The sequence below is a fragment of the Pinus tabuliformis genome, chromosome 5_2 (genome assembly GCF_031772625.1).
Source record: "Pinus tabuliformis cultivar Carrire ecotype Pingquan chromosome 5_2, CPIR1, whole genome shotgun sequence".
NCBI classification, from domain to species: domain Eukaryota; kingdom Viridiplantae; phylum Streptophyta; class Pinopsida; order Pinales; family Pinaceae; genus Pinus; species Pinus tabuliformis.
This window is the reverse complement of record NC_142306.1, coordinates 1050955884-1050978430: the sequence shown is the minus strand read 5'-3', so window position 1 is coordinate 1050978430 and position 22547 is coordinate 1050955884. Positions and strand designations below refer to the sequence as shown.

General features: G+C 35.2%; 1 protein-coding gene across 1 annotated transcript in view; it reads right to left on the bottom strand.

Annotated features, from left to right (window-relative positions):
• Nucleotides 1–20276: 20276 nt before the first annotated feature.
• The window catches only part of LOC149162847 (protein NRT1/ PTR FAMILY 5.3-like), a 50325-nt gene continuing 48054 nt past the window's right edge, over nt 20277–22547 (bottom strand). The window contains exon 4 of the mRNA XM_089435293.1: nt 20277–21207. Coding sequence (XP_089291419.1) covers nt 20277–21207 — 931 coding nt within the window. The remainder of the gene's footprint in view (nt 21208–22547) is intronic.

The following is a 22547-nucleotide window of genomic DNA, read 5'->3' as shown; positions in this document are numbered from 1 at the left end:
CTTTTGTCTTGACAGCAATTGTTCCCTTACCTTTAGCTTCAACTGGCTTGTCATCTTCCAATAGTACATCAAATTTTGTAGATTCATCTATCTCTACAAATCCATCTTTGTTTCCTGTCATGTGATTGCTGCAACCATTATCCATAAGCTACACCTCTTTGGAAACATTATTATTTGAATTAGAAGCCAAGAATAAAGTGTCAACCTCTTCTTTTTCTTCAGAAAAATTAGCCTGTTGTGTTTGTTTTTGCCAACAATTTCTTTCATAATGGCCAAATCTTTTACGATAAAAACACTAAACTTGGGATTTATTAAATCTTTTACCTCCATCACTTTCATCATTACCTCTTCCTTTGTTGTATGCAAAAAAAAATCTTCCTCGCCCTCTGCCTCCTCTATATGTTTGTCCTCTTCCTCTTCCTCTTCCAAAAGTGTTATGGCTTTCCTCATGAAAGGAACTGTTAGCGCTCGAATTTGGCCTCAGGCTGAAGAAGGCAAAATCCAAGGCAACATCAAACCACTTAGCCTCGTAGCTAGCCCTACGAGGACAAGAGAGGGCTCTCTCCGGGTCTATCTCGGCAAAGATCTTCAAAGGGCAGAGATAACCAATAAAGAACATTGATTTTAGACTAGTAAATTGATAGAGAAGGTTTGATTTCAGATTTTTAGGGTTTTGGTGGAAAACAGGGGAAAGCAATTTTGGGTGCGGGGATGGGACACAGCTTTTGCAAAGGTCTTTTTGGGGCAAGGTAGGAGACTGTCTTGATGCCTTTGAAAGAGTTGGGTGAATAGGAATGACTGGTGAGGAGCTAAGGAGAGCAAGAAATCACCATGAGTTCTCCTTAAACAGATGAAAACATTGATATTAAGCAAACTTAAAGGCAGAGCATAGCAATCATGAATTCTACCTTATCACTTCATTTGCCTAATTTGCAAAAGGAAAAGTGAGAAAATCATACACATAATAAAACTTACAAGTACATAAGAGAAGCACACCATCAACACAAGTAACCACAGGAATCCCAAAGAGGGCTGCAAAACCCTGGTCTTTCCTTTACCAAAATTGCAGAGATACAAAGTGTAATACAATAGAAGCTTATCCCTCAAGAGTCCAACCATGAAAATGACTAAGAAAGTACATAATATAGGCAAGCTAACACACTTCCTTGCCTCTATGGGTCGAGCTCATCATCCTAGGAGCTTTTTCAACCAATTCTAAACTGAGCACTACAATCTAGGTAGTCAAAACAACTTGCCTCTATAAGCTAGGAAACCAATTCATTCATTAATTTTTTGCCATTTTATGAATGAATCTTCTAGAATAGGTTAAAAAATGTCATGCCAACATAAAATTACATCAATTACATCAATGAGGATGAAAAATCACTCCAAAAAGTCAAAACTAGTCAAATTTGCGTTTTGCTGAGCTGTAGGTGAAAATCTGGCAAATTTCCCTGATGCATAGCGCCCCAATTCTCTACGCATAGCGCGCCTTTGAGCCAACGTTTGAGGCACTTCCTGGCATCCAAATGAGGCAAACGTAGGCTTGTTGGAAAGGTATGGATGTCTACTTTCCAACCCAAGTAGAATTTCTCAATTTGGTGTCCATTTTCCCCTCCAAAATTGCAATCTCACAAGACTGCTTCCTGTGTGTCCAAAAAGTGGCAGAAAGTCATTTTTTGCATTTTTTTTTACCTTCTGAGGGCTCAAAACCTGATGAAAAATCTTGGAAATTGCTAAGAAAGTGTAATTTGTCATGAAAAATCCAAAAATGTTGAGCTTTTGAGAAATGGACTTGCCCATCTTCAGGGTAGCGCGCGGCGTGCTACGCGTTGAGGGCAAAAACCTGTTTTTTGACCAAAAAAATTCAAAAAGGACCAAAATTGCTCCAAATTCTCTGAAATTTGAGCTGAAGGTGTGTCATTTAGTGCCATGCTCCTTCAAGGAAGCCTCAGCCAAAATATGAAGGGGATCGGGCCTTTTTCTCCGTTTTAGTGCCTTGGCCAACCATCCTTTGAGTACCTTCATTCTTGCTTTACACACATGCATTCGAGCCCAATAATGATTCTTCATGTGTCAAAGCATGTCCTTTTCCCTGTTTTCCTTGGCCAGCAACTTCTCCAAATGAGTATTGACTCAGATGAGCATAGCCTCTCGCTCAATGGGTGTCAAATCACCGGGTCTCTTGCGAGCCAAGTTGCGGTCTTCATGGATCCTCCACAACTCATCAAGAGTGTGCTCATCCTCTAGTTGCTTGTTGCGCTGCTCTAAGTAGGTGATTGTCCAATTTGCCATTTCCAACTTCTGCTACAACAAGCGATTTTCATCCTTTTGTTGCTGAAAGATCTCCTTTAGCTCCGAGCTAAGAGAACTGATGTCAAGGTCAATAATGTCAATGTCTGGATCACCTGACAGTCCCTCCTCAATCATGGGCTGCTTGCCTCTCTTCGGTACCTATGCTGATGTCGAAAGCGAGGCCCCTTCCACATGAGGTGGAGATAACACTCGCTGTGCTGATGAAGAAAGCGAGACCCCTTTCACCTGGTGTGAAGATAATACTCGCCGTGCAGATGCAAATAAGGCCATGTGGCCTCTCTGATATGTAACAAATGGAGGGGAGCTGACATGCTCGGGCTCTGGAATGTCAAACTGATGTGAAGGCCCTCCCTCATCACGGATAACCTCAGGAGGTGGTTGTGGCACTGTTAACAAGTCACGAGAAATGAAATCCTCCCATGGAATACCCTGTTGTGCCAACTGATGCATGACCACAATCTTGATCAGTGCATAATGATAGATGCTCTTGTGTTGCTATGCTGGGCTCTTTCTTTGCACCAAGGGCACCATCCTCTCTATATTTCGGCACATGAAGAATGGAATGTTCATCTTTCGTACCAGTGTGAAATGCATCAACAAACAGATATGGTACGAATATAAACGTGAAAATCTGCCCTCGCAAGTGAAATAGCGAATGATGATCCTCATCAAAGGTGCATACTCGTCTCTTAAGAATGTGAAGGGAAAAACAACAGTTAGGTGCCTCATATATACAGGTTTTATCTATGGCTCATAATGAAATCTGTCCAACTGTTGGCGCTTGTTCCACTCTTCTCCAATATTGGGTATCCCTGCTGCTTGAGTAACAATCTCGGGTGACAATGTGAAGTCCACTCCTGCAAGATTCACATGCCCATTGTGCAAATGTAGGAAAAACAAGCGGACCAATTCCCTGTGGTGTTGAATTTGGGAGATTCTCTCGCAATATTCATAACATGATTGGTATCGGAAACATGTCACTGCAAGTGGACAAGCTTGTAGATAAGCCAAAGAGGTGGGCTCCTCCCTGACATGCTGACCACCTTTACCACCCCTATGATGCTTCCTTGGCACCTCTACCTCTGGTGTTGATTCACGGTCATCACTTTGCTCATAATCTGTTTCGGTTTCTGACATGGTTTTGGAGGCAAGTGACTGAAAAATAATGCTGACTGTGCACCCAATGAACTGTTGTTTTGACTTGTTTAAATGATGTTACAAGGGGACAAACACACATGGGAAATGTTAGGGAAAAGGGAACATTGAGGGGATTAGGGAAAACAAATGTGAAAGGAAATTTTAGGAAAGGAACATGGAACATATACAATCATAATTTGTGGGATTTTAATGGGAAGTAGGGTTTAGGAAATTTACATAGGGTTTTAGGAATTAGTAGGGTTTAGGGATTTTAATGATTTTTAATAGGGAAATTATATGATTGCATGGAAAAATGTCAAGGAAAATGGTGATGAAAATATGGGGAAAGAGGAATGGAAAATGGGTAACCTTGGGCAGCAAATTTCAATGAAACCCTAGCACATTTAGATTTTTTAATTTTGACACAACAAGGTAGGGTTTTTTACTCCATATTAGCATGGCATTTTTTGCGTGTTCATTGCTCATTCATCTTAGCCAAACCAAAATCACCATGGATTAGAGGCCTACCTGAAAAGATTTTGAGAGAGAAGTAGTTTTGGTGGCTTGCTGGCGATTTCTTGAGCAAGAAACCCTACGCATAGCGCGCCCAGCCTGATGCGTAGCGCGCCTCCAACGCGTAGCGCCTGAGTTAATTTGCACTGGAAAATGCGCGCTGATGCGTAGCGCGCCCCCAACGCGTAGCACGCCTCCTCTGATGCCTAGCGCATCGCTGTAATTGCCCAATTCGCCCAATGAACTTTGAAATCGACTTGACAAGTATTCTCTTGAAGTGTTGAGAGGCAAATGAGTTACCAATGAGGAGGTAGGGGCTTTTATAGGCTCACTTTTGAATTTAATTTGCCCAAAACCCACTTTATAATGTTTTTGAAATGACACTTTTTTGAATTAATTGCTGCTCACTTCTGGTTTCCTTTTTTCAAAATAAATTGGTTGAAATGATGATTTCTCTTGAAAATTTTTGCAGGGAGAGCTTCTGAGATGTCTTGGCAAAGGAGACCAAGGCTGCATGCCAACTTTCAGAGAATTTGATCTTTTTACAAATTTTTACAAAAATGAGATAATGACCTTTGTCTTCAAAAACAGGGTTTTTGAAAACAAGGTAAAAATTAGTTGTACAATGACAAGAGTTATTAAAATGATGCTTTATGACGGACATCCCTCTGGCCTGCTGGTCCTTTATGACATCTCAAGACAAAGCTTGACCCAACCCTAGACCTAAGACCTTGACATTTAAAACAGGGAAATGACCTTGTGAAGATTTTATTTACTCAAGAAAACATGATCCAGCAGTGCCAAACAAGAGGGGAATAAAAGACATAAGCTTCTCCACCAGGGTTATGGAATGCCTAACGGGATGCAACATGATCACACTGATGAGACACCTAATTATGAAATGCAAAGAGTTTTGATCTCTGGTGGAGGGATACTAGACCGACTCTAACAAGAACCACCTTTGTCTTTGAAAATATTTCCTCTTGGTTGAAAAGCTTGCTCACTAGATTTTTCAAAATATCTATTGATTCTTTTCTCATGAGATTGAAGAGACCCCATTAGCTCATTCACAGACAACTGAGTTAGATCCTTAGATTCCTCAATAGCAACAACAACCCCATCAAATTTTGCAGGAAAACTTCTTAAAATATTCTCAACATTTTTTTGATCTTTTAAATCTTCTCCATAAGACCTAGTTTCATTCACTATACCCATAACTCTAGTGAGAAAATCTTGAATAAATTCAAAGTTTTTCATGCACAAGGTTTCAAATTCTCTTCTTAATGACTGCAACTTAACAATTTTTACCTTATCACTTCCTTTATATGCTTGTTGCAAAGCATCCCATGCCTCCTTTGATTTTGTTACTCCAACTAGTTTGGGAAAAATAGAATCATGCACTGCTTGCTGGATTAGGAAGAGAACCTTTGAATCTTTCTTACGATTTTCCTTTAGCTGGTTTCTTTGGTCTTGACTCCAGCGGGCAAGTGTGTAAGCATCTGGTTCTGTATATCCATTCTCTATGAAATCCCACAAATCTTGTGAGAGAAACAATGTTTTCATCTTAATGTTCCAAAAGCCAAAGTTCTCACCTTTAAACATTGGTATTTGTGCCTGAGAAATATTCATATTGTTGGCCATTGCTTCTAACTGCACAACACTCCCACCAATAACTTGAATCTACACAGGCTTCACAAAATTATGAAAAACTCTTACAAATGGCTTTCACAAACTTTTGAAACTTCCTGCCAACAACACACACTTTACATATAAATCAACTCTCTTAACCTAGCTCTGATACCATGTTAAATCTAGCGAGAGCATGCATATGAAAGCATAAACAAAACCAATGAAAATAATAAGAGAGACTGATTCTCAATTCATGATCTGAACTCTCATTGGAATCTCATATCCCCATAGGAACAATGAATACATTATTATATATCCCACATATTTCTAATTTCATTATACATTATCTGACTAATCTACTGTCCCTAATAATTTGTTGAATGATCACTCACTACATCTATAAATTTTTTGTCCTAATTATGATACTCAGAACACAAAATTTGCTCGCTAATTTGTTAGCAATTACATAGCTTTATTTTAAGCATTATCCTCAACATTTATAATGCTTTGCTATGTGTTTAACTCACATTTCCTTATTGTAAGGGTTATCGACACTCCATGATGATGAGTGTATGTTGATAGAGAAAGTGGTGAATGTTTATGATGATGCTTTAGATGGTTGAGGAAATAGAGCATGTGCATTGGAGTCTGTACAGTTAGGGTTTACATGGAAACACATTTATTGTTGTCATTGTATAGATCAGGGTTCTATATTGTTGCATAATTTTTTGTACTAGACTGTGATATTTATTTTTTAGTTGCTCTTATATCTCATGACAATCACTATGTTGCTTATGGTATGCCTTATTGGACACTCACTCATGTTGTTGATTGTTGAGATCCACTGAGGATTTGAGTGTTGATGTTGTTATTGGAGTTTTTTTGTGATAGGATGATTAGTTGTGAATGACTTGTGGCTATTACATCAAGATAATGTTATTGTATTGACTCTCGTGATGTTATGTTTTTTCTGCTTGCTCACTTGTTGTTTAGAGCTAGAGTTTGTGGTGCATAAGTATGTTTGTATATTGTTGAGCCTCACTTAGCGTTATATTGATGAGGAGGATTGTTGAAGCCTCTCTTTATATCATGTTGAAGTGGATACCTTAGACTATGGGTGAGGTGTTGAGAAATCTTACATATATCTGCCATATTCCATGTATTTTCATGAAGCCCAGTTTAGGTTTTATCAGTCTTGTATGCTATTGATGCATTTGACCCCATGTGCAATTGAGAGGATAGTACTTGTATTGTGCTATGTAGATCACATATTATTTCTCATTGATGTTATGTATTGCTGGTAACCCATGGTACGTTGAGATTTTATATACAATCCTTGTATCGTTATGCTACTGCATTAGCTACCATCTTATTTGTTATGTTGTCAAAGATAAATGTGCTTGATGAGCTATTGTTGGTCAAAGTATGTGAGATTATATGGGTGTTGGCATGTTGTCGCTATAGATTTTAATGTGCATACTATATCTTATTACAAGAACCAAGTGGTTCATGGCCACATTGATTATTTTAGTAGACAAAGAGTTATGTGCCCTTTGACACTTATTAGAAAGGTGGAGAGAAAAAGTTCAGAAAGTTTAATATTTATAGGAGGTTACCATCAATGCCAAAGGGGGATTATTGACATTATAGAAAATTAGCTTTGATTTGAACCCATGATTATTTTATGGTTTGATATTGTGGCTACAACTAAGTGTTTAATAGGTTAGAGATTATATTGATGTTGTCGTGTAATGATCGTATTATTGATGTGTTGATTGCACATGCTTGAAAGTGTTTGGAAGAATTATTAAATCCCTAAAGTTGAGTTGATGGAAGGAAGGAAATGTTGGGTGTTTTACACCACTACTACAGGCTCATCATAGTAGGCTCGCGAAATTTCCATAGGCTTGCAAGCCTCTCATCATGGAACTATACATTTTTCTCCTTGTCTGCTCATGGCACTACCCGTAAGTGCTGAAAAGCAAAACCATGGGCTCAAAATGAGTGATTTTCCTAGGGTATTGAAGTGGTGGACTCATTCTAACTTAGCAAGAAATTGTTTTGGATTTAATATGTTTATTTCGTCATCGAGGGAGTATGAATGCACTATTCTTTGACTTGGATCTCCACGTAAAGATTGAATTTGTTACCATAGTGCATGAACGCGTTTAATGCCTCGATTTGGTCTCTACATTATGGATTTTGTTGAGGAAAAATATAAACGCATTAAATATACTAGTGATCATTAATCTCGTCCCCTAGTTGATGTAGTTCATGCAATGAACAAGTTAAACATGTGATGTGTTAGATCATAAAAAGGTTGGCTATAGTGTTTTTGAATTCAATGCGTGATTTGGATATTGTGTGGTTTGGGGCTGAATTCCAATTAAAGGATGTGTATGTAAATGAAATGTATCATATTGATTAGAAGTTTTATGTCAATGCTGAAATCTGAATGGTATACTTGATTTGCAAAGTGGTGTGACCGTAGATTAATTAGGTCAAGTTAACTGGTAGCTTCCGATGTATAGAATAAAGTGATGGATCATGTGTACATGTTTGATAGGTAGAGTATGGTATCAAGTTTGGTGATACATGATTTTGATGAACTAGTATATTTGTTTAGTTTTAGTAGCTGATATAAGTATGGAATTGATGTACAGTATTTGATATGTAATTGATATTCATATTTGATGGAGCGATGGTATGCATTATATTAGACAAATATGTTATTGTTTAGGACTTAATTTTTCTTCTATTTACATTTTTTTTTGTAATTTTAGAAAAAGGTTTGTATGTGTGTGTAGGAGTCATGCCATATGGTTTGTAGAATTTTTATTCCTAATGCTTTCTTCATTTTTATGTGCTATGTGAAGTGGTTGGTTGCAGGGGTTTTGTTGATAAGTACATGTTATTATGTTTTTGTTTTCCCTAATTTCCTATATGGTTGAGTGAGAGTGATTTTGATGTTCGTGTTACTAGGAATCCACTAAGATATATAATTGTGTTGGGATGTAGAGTGAATTATGTATCTTATTGTTATTGAGCAAAGTATGTTTGGGCCTAATTCAAAAATTACTCAAAGGGTGGCCCATAGTAATTGTGGAGGTTGGGGCTTCGGGCAAGTGGTGGATTACTAAGACAAGGAGTCAGAGCTTGCTAGATGGTAGTGGCTAGCAAAATTGTTTAGGGTGGTGGCTTATTATTGGTAGTGGCTCCTATCTAGTTGGGGCTAGCACAAAAATCTAAAATAGATTAAATAATAGAGAAAGAGGTAGATCAACAAGGAGGTTTTTCTCCCCTTCAGGGTTTCCACTAGAAATAATTGTGTCTCATTATTTTATGCTTTTGAGGATGTTTTTATATTTCTTTATGTTGTAACTATTACATGTAATGATTTTTGTTTAAAGAAGTTAAATGTGGTATAAATTTACAAAAGGCATCACTACTCATTCACCCCACCCTTTCAGTAGTGATGTAGTTTCTAACAATTGATATCGGACAAGGTTCCCTCAAGTGCATATTGACCACCATAGTGTAGATCAAAGACCAATGGCCAAGAAAAATAAGAAGTTGTTTCATTAAAGAAAGGGCTTTAATAAGGGGAGAAATACTTTAGATCCCAAAAAAACCCTATTTTTTTTAATTAAGGATGTCGAAGATAATCATCAAGGAGAATGAGGTATCTCATTTTTTTTTAATTGTCGAGGTGATGGTCATTTCACATCTAGTTTTCCATATCCTGGTACAAAGAATGATGATGATGTTCTTGGGAATATTGGCATAGGGGATGATAATATGTCAATCAAAATTCATTCCACAAGTGAAAATACAACTCATAATGAATGAAAGAATTAGGTTCAGAAAATTAATACTAAGACCAATATATGATGGATTCAACCCTAAAAAAAATAGTAAGGCTCTCAATGGAAAACAAAGATTTGAAGAAACTTATGCAAATATTTGAAGAAAGAGAACATGATTTTAAAGAAGAAATTATCAAAATCAAAAAGATAAAAGGATAATAGGTTTTTTCCACAAATATTTTTTTTAAAGAAATTATTAATTTGAAACCCCGAAGAAGGAAGGAGAGTTAAAGAGGGAATGAAGCAATATAAAAGAAAAAGAAAATTAATGTGAAAGTTTGGAAGATAAAGTGGATTTACTAAGTGATCTAGAGAAGTAAACCTCTCACTTAAAATTGGAAAATAGCAACCAAAACTATTCCTATGTCAAATCATATCTTAGCCTTCATATAGGAGAAACTATTTTAGAAGCAACTACAAGAAATGGCACTAGTGGGAGTAACAAGAAATGAAACCAAAAACAAAATTAATAGCCAAAAAATGTGCCAAGAAAAGTACTTTTGTCTAGAAAATCCTCTGCACCTTTCTTGAGAGATGTTAAGTGCTCCACTTGTCATCAGCTTGGACACATTGCAGCAGATTACAGAAGTGAAATGATTATACTTTCCTCGTAGAATATACATCAAAAGATGCAACTGAATATAAATCCCTCTCCGAAAAACAATCAAGGAAGATTTCCCTCGTCATGAAGATCATCCATAATCAAGTATAACAATTATTTTTATGGATATTATTAGTCATGTAATGAAATTATCCATAAGGTTATTGATTGTAGGTTTTATCCAAAGAGGAGTAGAAATTTAAGGCAAATTAACAACGGAACATTTGAATCGTTTCCCCCTTTTCTTGGTCACATAAGATGTTCTATGTGTGAAAATCTTGGCCACATGGCTCAAGATTTCAAGTTTCCCTATTACTTTAAGGAATCCATTCAAAAGGTGAATTTCATTCAAAGAAAACCGTGTGAGGTTAGAAAGAGATGTGCATATCATAGATTAGGGCATCAAACTTTTGAAGAAGAAGGAACAGCAAGAGACTTAAATAAGAAACTTACACCTACATAGTCTCACCGGGCAGCATATGGCAACATCTTGAAATTGCATGAAAGATCATTGAAAGTGTAGCCAGGGAAGAAGCATTGTGTGTGGACAGATCTACATATTAGGAAGGAGGTGCATAAGCTCACGGAGAGTGCACAAGATTTTCTTTTCATTTCTAGTTTATTTCGATTATAATTTGATAACTCACCCACCTCTCAATAGTGATTTGCTTTCCAACCATCTAATATCATTAAAACCCTATTAATCTCATTTTTCTCATATATAGTTTTTAGTTTAAGATTTAGAGAATAAAAGTAACGCTATTATGTTTTTTAGGTTTTAATTGTTTTTTATCATAATTATTTCTCATAAATACCCTTCTCGTTACAAAGTCATATGCTTATTTTTTTTCGTTGGTTCGGATGAGGAATGATCTTAAAATATACAAAAACAAAGCTTATGTTTGATTTGTAAAACAAAGCTTATGTTTGATTTGTAATAAAGAAATTGTTAATGAAATTATTTATGTCCATATGATTTGAAGGAAAAATATGAAATGATAATTCTATATTCCATTTATATTTGTTTTCTTTCATTTGACTAAAATTGTTTAGTGTGAAAAATTCCGTATAACTCGAATTGAATAATGAATCTAATTTTGGATTATGCTATAGATAATAAACCAACAATATGAAATTCCAAAAAACAAACAATATGAAACTCCAAAACTATGACCTCCAAAATAAATGAAATGTATAAAATTATACCAGATAATGAAGCTATTGAATGAGTAAGGTGGTGTAGCTAATGAAATGTCAAAACAAAGGTTAGCAAAAAGGTGGTGTAGACAAATAAATGTCAAGACAAAGGTAGTTTAGTCAGTGCAATTGAAAAGTTTTTCCACGTTGTTTAATAAATAAATTCATATAGTTTATTTGAACAAATATCTCACAATGCGCCTAATATTTTATAGGCTTGAGTTCCCCTCAAGCTTACTATGCAGTACTAAATACAGCTGAATGGGATTTTTTTTTTTCCGTTCATGGTGTTAATTTGTCAAGTGGCACTTTTTTTTCTTTCTTGGTGTTAATTCGTTAAGTTAATTTGTCAAGTGGCACTTTTTTTTCTTTCTTGGTGTTAATTCGTTAAGTGACACTATTTTTGTCTTTCTTGGTGTGTAATTGCATGATCATGACTCGTGGGAGAAAAATCAAAATTAATGCGTTATTTCCTTATACACCACCGTGACATGCAATAAAAGCCTTTATATCTATTCTTTTCATGTCATGATATGGAATTCGCTAACCTTTCCATAATTGTGTTCCATAGTTAACAATATGTTCCATAGTTAACATTTCCATAATTTTGTTCCATAGTTAACAATAAATATAGGATGAAATTAATAGTTAATTAGCAGTGTAATTAATTAGGGTAGAAAATTTAATAATTTTTTTGTGGCTCTAAGATTTGACAATTATGTGTAAGCCTTTATGTCTATTCTTTATATGTCATGATATGGAATTCTCTAACCTTTCCATAATTGTCTTGCATAGTTAACCGTAAATATAAGATGGAAAATTTAATAATTTTTTTTACAATCAGATGTGAGAGTATTTTAGCATAGGGGTTTATAATTTGTTGAGTATTTTAGCATAGGGGTTTATAATTTGTTGAGATTTTCTGTTTTGAATAAAATAGGCAAAATCTCAGTAGATGACAACAATAGGAATTAGTTCCTAGATTAGCTCCAGTTTGTTGGGAGGGAGTTAATGCATCCTAAATTTGAGTTGAGAGGATTTATGAGGCAGTTAGATCCTCCCTGCTATAAAACAGGTATTGATACGGATTGTTTTTTGGTGAGTGTGAGAGTTTGTGAGGATTTGATTTATGTAATCTCCTATTTGATTAATAAGAATTGCCGATGCCTATGTTTGGTGGACGTAGCCTAGATTGGTTGGGTGAACCACGTTAAATTCCTCTGTGTTTTGTGCTTGATTTATTTGCTGAGTATTTTGGTTAATTGCTGTGCATCTGATCTCCAACAAGTGGTATCAGAGCATGTTGGAGCGTGGCGCTGCCCAGCACTTGATTTGGAGCAGATTGAAGGTTAAACACACGATGGCGAGTTTCCAAACCCTTGTGTCTGTGACCTGCGTGTTGAATTAATACATTGCTGCATGTGTGGCCAAAGCTGCCTACGTATAACCATTGAATTAATACATTGTTGTGTGCGTGGTCCAAAGCTACCTGACAGCGTTGAACGGTGTTGTGGTGGATAGCTGTTAGTGCTGCCTGGTGTGCTGCGTGGAGGGCACTATTCAAACTCGCGCGTGGAGGTTGCAGTGTATTAATCGATTGCTGCCTGGAGGTGATACAATCACGAACCTGCTTGAATTATCTCAAGTTGATGAATGGAGACTGTTCGGGAAGAATCGACTCGCTATGGCGATACTTCTGCCTGTTGCTGGCCGAATTGCAATTGCGTCGACTTTTAACAGTCCATGGACTGCCCGAATCTGTAAGCTTGCCGGTCAACAGCTGGAACTTTAGCCAGTTGCGTAGCCCTTGTTTCAATATTTTTTATTAAAAAAAATGTCTAGCTTTTCACTTTAGCAGGTTCCAACTGTTAATATTTGCATTTCGGCTTTATTTGCAATACCAAGCAAAAGGGTGTGATAAAGATATTCAAACTCTGAGCATTTGATTTTCTTTGCCGTAAGCTGATGGAGCAGACATTATTATATTGTATTTGCATTGCTCCATTGCATTTTGATTTACAAAGAGAGACAAAAATATTGAAAGTAAAGTGAGAGCAGAGAGAAAAAGTATGCAATGCGTGTTGGTATTTAAAGTTATTGCTGCGTGGAGGAATTGTTTGTTTTTTGAGATGAATTTTTTGCCCAATGTACTGTAAGTTGCACAACAACAAAACAAAAACAAATGTTTTTTTGTTTAAAGCAAAGGCATATGGCAGAAATTTGTAAGTGAAGTACAAGGGCAGATATTTGCTTGTTTTTTAAAGGCAAAGGCATTTTTTAAAGAACAAACTTCATTTATTTAAAGTTGGTTTTTTGGAGATTATTGTGTTTTTCGCTGATACAAAATGGCGAAAACTCAAAGTGCCCGGATTGAAATTGAGAAGTTTAATGGCAAGAATAATTTCGAGATTTGGAAGGTGAAAATGTACGATTTGCTTATCCAACATGGTGTGGCAAAGGTGTTGTTGGGCAAATCCAAACAGCCTTACAACATCACAGATAATGAGTGGGCCAAGATGGATGAAAGAGCAATAAGTGCTATTCGACTGTGTCTAGCTGATGATGTCATGTTTAATATCGTGTCGGAGACAACAGCTGCTGGTTTGTGGACGAAACTAGAGAAACTATACATGACCAAATCCTTAACCAATAGGATTCTCCTGAAGCGACAGTTGTACAGTTTGCGAATGAAGGAAGGTACATTGATTGCTGATCATTTAAATGCTTTTAATACTCTTCTTGTGCAATTACAAAGTATAGAGGTAAATATTCAATCCGAGGATAAAGCTATTACTTTATTGTGCTCGTTGCCCAAATCATGGGATCATTTTGTTACTTCTATAAGTCTTAGTTCATCAGAAACTATTGAGTTTGATGATGTAGTTGCATCCTTATTATCGGAAGAAACAAGGAGAAGGTCGCATTCTGAAACCTCTACATCAGAAGCTATGATGGTTAGAGGTCATTCGAAAGAAAGACACTCCAGGAGGCCGAGCGACTCACGTTCAAAGTCGAAAGGGAAGAAGAGTAAGCTAAAGTGTTGGTTTTGTGGCAAATCAGGGCATTTAAAGAAGGACTGTTGGAAGCGACAACAACAAACTTCAAAAGCAGATTCTTCGACAGAGAAGAAGGAGGCAAATACGACAGATACAGGTTCGACATCTGGTTTAGGTATGAGTGATGAAGTATTATCAGTTAATGTGTCAAATCATGGTCAACATTGGTTGTTAGATTCCGGTGCATCAAACCACATGTGTATCCATAAAGAATGGTTTAAGACATATAAATCAATTGATGATGGTGTTGTGTACATGGGTAATGATGTAACATGTAATATTGTGGGAATTGGGAGTATACAACTGCAAATGTTTGATGGGACAACAAAAATATTAACTAATGTGAGGCATGTACCAGATTTAAGAAAAAATTTGATTTCATTAGGAGCACTTGATTCAAATGGATATAAAACTGTAATTCAAGGTGGAGTAATGAAAATTTACAAAGGCATCTTACTAGTTATGAAAGCTAAGAAGGTAGGAAATCTATTTCAGTTAGAAGGAAGTACAGGGTCAGATTATGTGTCTACGGGTTAGATTTTTGTAAGCATTGTCTGTTTGGAAAACAAAGTAAACAAAAGTTTAAAATAGGCAAACATACTAGTAAAGGCATACTTGATTATATCCATTCAGATGTTTGGGGTCCAGCTTCTACAACTTCATATGGTGGTTCGTCTTATTTTATATCATTCATTGATGACTTCTCTAGGAAAGTGTGGGTCTACATGTTGAAAAGGAAGTCTGATGTTTTTTCAGGTTTCAAGCAGTTTAGAGCATTGGTAGAAAACAACACTGGTAGAACAATAAAATGTTTAAGAACTGACAATGGTGGTGAGTTTACTTCCAAGGAGTTTGACAGCTATTGCAAGGATGCAGGGATCGAGAGACATAAGACCACGGTTTATACTCCTTAGCAAAATGGAGTTGTTGAACGCATGAACATGACTCTTCTAGAAAGAGCAAGGAGTATGCTGAGTAACGTCGGGTTGCAAAAGGAGTTGTGGACGGAAGCGGTTGCAACAGCTTGTTATGTGATAAACTGATCTCCATCGACGGCGATAGACTACAAGATTTCGCAAGAGGTATGGAAAGGACACCCTTGTGACTATTCTAAACTCAGAGTGTTTGGTTGTGATGCATATGCTCTAGTGCCTAAACATCAGCGAACTAAATTAGATCCAAAGTCAAAAGGTATATATTTGTTGGGTATGGTGTTGGAACAAAGGGATATAGATTGTGGGATCCTACTACCTGCAAAATCATCATCAACAGAGATGTAAAGTTTAATGAATCCTCTCTTGTACAGTTAGATGTAGATAGTAGATTGAAACAGGATGATGTATCTGACTTTCAACACATTCAGTTTGATAGCATTTCTAATGATAGTCATGATGACCATAGTTCAGATACTAGTCATGAACAGGTTTCAGAATCAGAACATGAACAGGGTTCAGGTTTAGATCATGAATAGGTTTCAGATACTGGTCATCAAGAAGTTCCTATAGATGGTAGTCAGCCAATCGAGGAAGCGCCAGAAACATCATTAAGGAGGTCGACAAGAATCAAACGGCCACCGAGAAGGTATGATGATTATGTTACTTCAATTGTATTTACTGCTAATGACGATGAACCTCTGTGCTATCAGGAAGCAATAGAAGGTTCGAAAAGTGATAAGTGGAAAGCAGCCAAGAAAGACGAAATGATGGCCTTGGGTAAGAATGGCACATGGGATCTGGTTGAGCTTCCGAAAGGCAGGAAAATTGTGGGGTGTAAATGGGTGTTCAAGCTGAAACGGGGTGTGAATGATATGGAAGACAGGTACAAAGCGCGGCTAGTTGCAAAAGGGTTTTCTCAAAAAGTCGGGATTGACTTTCATGAGATTTTTTCACCAGTGGTTAAAATTGTTTCAATTAGAATTGTGTTAGCATTAGTGGCTTTGCTTGATTTAGAGTTGCAGCAATTAGATGTTAAGACTGCATTTCTACATGGTGACTTAGATGAGGAAATTTATATGGAACAACCGGAAGGGTTTGTTCAGCATCGCAATGAGAAATTTGTCTGCAGGCTCAAGAAGTCATTATATGGCCTGAAGCAGTCGCCTCGGCAGTGGTATAAGAAGTTTGATTCTTTCATGTTGAGTCAGAAATATGTTAGAAGTGAATATGATCATTGTGTTTATTTTAAACCGTTAAATAATGGCATATTCATTATCTTAGTATTGTATGTTGACGATATGCTTTTAGCAAGCAAAAGCATAGAAGAAATCAACAGGTTGAAGGCTCAGATGGCAAGGACATTTGATATGAAAGATCTAGGAGCAGCAAGACAGATTTTGGGCATGGAGATTTTCAGAGACAGAAGCAATGGTAAGATATGGCTATCACAACAAAAGTATATTGAGAAAATACTTTTGAGATTTGGTATGAATAATGTGAAGCTTGTGTCACTCCCTCTCGCTTCCCATTTCAAGCTTTCTTCGCGTTTATGTCCTAATTCAGATAAAGAAAAGGATTATATGTCTCGAATTCCATATGCTAATGTAGTAGGGTCTTTAATGTATGCGATGGTGTGTACGCGACCAGATATTTCACATACAATTGGGGTTGTCAGCAAGTACATGGCAAATCCGGGTAAAGAACACTGGTCAGCAGTGAAATGGGTGCTTCGGTATCTGAGAGGCACAAGTAGTTATTGTATCACTTACAATAAGAGTAGTGAATTTGTTTGCAGATATGTTGATTCCGATTTTGCAGGTGATTTGGATAAGAGAAGGTCAACTTCAGGGTATGTCTTTACTCTTGCAGGTGGAGCTATAAGCTGGATGTCAAAGCTACAAAACATTGTCGCTTTATCCACTACTGAAGCAGAATACATTGATGCTTCACATGCTTGCAAAGAGGCGGTTTGGTTGAAAGGTTTGCTTGGTGAGTTTGGTAGGTTACAGGACAACATCAGGTTACTTTGTGATAGTCAAAGCGCAATACATTTGGCTAAGAATCTGGCCTATCATAGTAAATCAAAGCATATTCCAATTAAGTATCATTTTGTAAGACAGGTTATCACTGAAAGGGGAGTCTCTCTTGAAAAGGTGCATACAAAGGAGAATTGTGCAGACATGTTCACGAAACTAGTTTTGTTAGAGAAGCTACGTTGGTGTTTGGCTTCTCTTGGCTTGCAGAAAAGATAAATAACAATAACAGCGCATCACGCTAATTGTTGTCAAGGTGGAGATTGTTGAGATTTTCTGTTTTGAATAAAATAGGCAAAATCTCAGTAGATGACAACAATATGAATTAGTTCCTAGATTAGCTCCAGTTTGTTGGGAGGTAGTTAATGCATCCTAAATTTGAGTTGAGAGGATTTATGAGGTAGTTAGATCCTCATTGCTATAAAAAAGGTATTCATATGGATTGTTTTTGGTGAGTGTAAGAGTTTGTGAGGATTTGATTTATGTAATCTCCTGTTTGATTAATAAGAATTTTCGATGCCTATGTTTGGTGGACGTAGCCCAGATTGGTTGGGTGAACCACGTTAAATTCCTCTGTGTTTTGTGCTTGATTGATTTGCTGAGTATTTTGGTTAATTGTTGTGCATCTGATCTCCAACATAATTTTACTTTTTATATATAAAAATGTATTAATGCTTTGAATTAATAATTTAAAAATATAATTTTTGGTATATATAATTTAATGGATGATATTAAAAAAAATTCAAGTGTTTTAGAATTTCAAAATGTATGTTGTATGTTTATCATCTCCACTTTTATGTTGACATGGCATATTATCAACATTACACCGGTATGTATCAATATTACACTAGTATGTATTGATTTTAATCATGAATCTACTAACACTTGAGAGGGATCAAAATTCTAGATATGTAAAGTATAAATTTGAGGAAATGCACGTCAATAGGTTTATCCTTTTTGTTGTTTATATATATATATATATATATATATATATATATATTCCATCTATTACATCAAAATACTTGGCTAGTCATTTCTCCCAACTACCCACCATAAACCTAATAGGCACATAAACACACACATTCATTGTTCAAATTGCATTTTTCAATGACTAACTTGATAACTTAAATTTGCAATTCCAAAAAATCTTTACTAGACAGTAGACAAAAATGCTAAATAATGAGATCACTTGAAATGTTTAAAAATGTTTTAATCATAAAATAAATAAATAAGAAATCAATTATTCTATATAAAATATACATATATAGCTAGATAATATTGAAATATTATACCTAATATGGTATTGAAATACTCTACTTATAGAGGGTATTATTGATATTAAAATTTTATCTTGTATTTAAGTTAGTAATATATTTTTAAATACACATCAATATCACTTTTTTATAAGATAAATATTTATAGATTTTATGGGAGGAATATACACGTTTTTGTCTATTCATTCATTACATCAAGGCTTGAAGTTATTAGATCGAAATTAATATCGTTTGTGAGGTTGGGAGGATAACAATCATTCCTCCAAACCAACTAAGGTAAACCCAATTAACACACACATATGTGATCCACATTGAATATTTTTATTATTAATAAAAAAAAATTAAATGTTGCATATCATTTTTATATTAATGCTTGAATGAATTACACATCTCTTTTTTTAGAAAATCATGATTTATTTCACTTTCAATTACTTCCTTATTTGAGGTATTTAAACATACTAGTACACACTAGTAATCTAACTAATAGACAAAACCCTTCCATATATATAAACTCTAATTCTATATATATGAAGTTTATATTGAAATATATTAGTTATTTTGGATGTTCAAATAATTTATTTAACTCTTTGAAATATTTATAAAGTAAGCATAAAAGTTTGGTTTTTTTTTTCTATTTTAACTTTATAAGTTTGATATAAAATTATGTTACTTAAGAAATACATCGAAATATTTTATTTATGGTCTTAAAAGTGAATGTAAAATATTGAGCTATTAACAATGAAGTGAGCAATTTAAGTAAGAGTGAGGTTAGAGAGTTGTATTATTAACAATGAACTGAGTGAGTGAATAAGAGTGGGATTATTGATATTTTATAATTATTTTAATTAAAATAACCACATATCCATATACTATTATTTTTATTATAGGTGATATTGTTTTTGATGTATATATTGTCTTTATTATAAGTGACATTGTTTTTTTCTATTTACAATATATTTTATTTTTATTTTTATTTTTAAAAGAATACATGTCAACTCTATATTGAGTATAAATAGAATCACACATCATCCTCATATTGAGTTTTAAAATGTGCCTCTTGGAACAATAAAGTACAGATAAAACTATACATCTTGGTTTTAAAATATATCTTTTAAAAAAATAGTAAAATTATGTCAACATAAATAATATTAATATTTTTAAGCTTTTCTAAAATATTAATATTTTATAATACCTTTAATAAAAACTAAACAAAATTTCATATTTATTATTATTTTTTTATTATAACTCGTATATTTTTATTTTAAAAAATATCTACAGACAGAATCACACATCTCTTGGCCCAATAAATGAAATGATATAACAATTTGACAATTATCAATAATTACCAACCATTTATTAAAATTTAAAAAACAATGGTTTGTAGGTTTAATTAATTTTTTTATTTAATTATTTGAAATTTTAATCAAGCTAATTTGCTAATTTGTATGACAATTTTATAAGTTGAACATAAATTTAGAAATGCAAAATGGTTATTCATTGATATAAACCATACAATTGCAAAATGGTTATTCATTGATATAAACCATACAATTAGAGTAACAAATTTTCTTTATCACAGTAAATTTTCATGAAAATTCGGATTTAAAAAAAATAAAAAAATAAAAAACTTTTGAGTTAATACATAAACAGAAAGGCAAACTCACTAAACTGGAAGATAACCTCAATCTCCGTCATCCGGCATATTTCGTTTCTACATTTTTAAGTGTATTTGAGCATCTCCATTTCATTCGCGTCGTCTTTGGCACCCACTGGCGGCACCTGACATTCCTCCGTTGTTCCTTCACCTTCATGTGCATGGCTGTGACTGCCAGTGCCAAATGCCTTGTTGGTTTCTCTTTTGTACGAATAAAACCGACATACAACCAGGAATAAACTGAAATTTAGAAAGCTGAGAACAGCGACGAGCGCATAATAGTTGTAAATACGAGATGCGTTTAGATTGCTCAGAATCCAGCTAGTGTGGCCCTTTCGTCCAGTGATGTCATTCGAAACATTCAGAAGAATACTGGTGAGAAAACTCCCAATTCCTGCAGTGGTGATGTATAGTCCAGTTCCTAGACTCTGCATGCTCTCGGGGGCCTGATCATAAAAGAATTCTAACTTTCCCGCTTCAAAAAAGGCTTCTGCTATACCTGCCAGCAAAAATTGAGGAAGCAAAATGAAAACGGTGAGTGGAACTGCTTCCGTGCTTCCTTGAAGCCCGTGCTGTTTCACAAAACTAATCCTTTTCATATCAGTTATGGAGGCCACTGCCATGGTTAAACCGTGGATGGCCATGCCAATACCCAGTCTCTGTAGCATTGTTATACCTCTGGGATTGCCCGTGATTCTTCTCATTATCCTTACAAGAACTCTCTCATACAGTACAAGGGATACCAGTATTAACAACGCGGTAAACGTTGAAAGGGATCCTGCAGGGATTTGAAAGTGCGGACCCATATGTCTGTTCAGTGTCGTTGCTTGTCTTACGAATAGTGTGCTGGCATGTGCAAACGCAGAGCTTGGAACGAACATGGTAACCCAAACAGGAAGCATTTTTATCATAAGCTTGGTTTCTTCTACCTGAGTTACCGGGCACAGCTTCCATGGATTGTGTGACCCATCCTTTGTTGCGGCTTTGTCTAGAAATCTGCAAGAGGCAAAACAAAGTAATATTGTAACATTTTCATGAACTCTGAAAAAACTATTTATATCAGAATGGGAACATCAGTACCAGAACATTTAATTGTCTGAAAAACTGAAAAGTATTTTCTAAATACGCAAGTTTAACGTGATTTTACAATGTAGTATTTTGATGAATTTGGGAGATTGGAGAAGTGTTCCGGTTTCAAATTTGTTCAATTTTACAATGACATTATTTCTGATGAAATAAAACTGACGGATGAACTGTATGTTAACTTAAATTGTTTGGCCAAATTTATACTGACTTGGAAATAAAGTATACCACTGCAATATATCTAATAAAGTATACCACTGCAATATATCCTTAGATATAGTAATGGAATGGAGGATGTTACGGAAAGTGGCTAGTATTTAGTAGCACAACTTTTACCATGTGTAACTTGTATAAAATAAAATTTAAATAATTCAGGAAAATGGAAACAATAGGAAAAGGAAAATAAAAAAGAAATAAAGATAAGAACAAACATTTTAAATAAGAGCTCAACTTAAGTATAGGGGCTTTACGCAGTGCATTATATTAAATATCATTTTTTGGGATTCAATAAGTCATTCAGCTATGACCATTTCCATGAGAGGTAGTCGTAAGTGATTAATTACTCATGATTTGAATAGTTCACTTAGCACTCATTGCATTGGGTGATGCTCACAGGTGAAGAAATGGGATTGAAACTGGTGAAATAAATCACATAGGGTCAATCATCACTTCCGGGGCTTGCACCCTGTAACCAAGACTTCCAGGGAGGTCACCCATCCCAGATCTCCTCTGGCTCAACTAATCACATTACAAATAAAAAACTCGTAACAAAACTTCAACTAATCACATTACAAATAAACAAATTTAAATAATAATGAACAACCAACAAAAACTAAATTCGTCGTTATAGATGACAAACTAAATATTTTAAATTGTCATCATATTTAACCTGACACCTTATTGAGCATAGTCAAATAAAGATAAAGTGCTTGACTGTATTTTAGTTTGAGGAAATTTAAATATTAATATTAAATATTAAGGAAAATGTTATAATAATAAAATATTAATTAATTAGTATAATTTGACAAGTCTAAATTTAGAGTTATTATGCCATTAGGCATTCCTTGAGAACTCCTCCAGGTTCACTCTGTACTAGTCTGCAACGTTGGGTTGAGCCTGAGATTATGAAGTGTGTGTCATCGCATGAATAGTCAGCCAATAATTACCGAAAAGACAGTCAGTAAAAAGACAATGAGACTTAGGGCAAAGTTAGGGGAAAATTGCATCACCTCCACCGCAAGAAACTTTTGGTG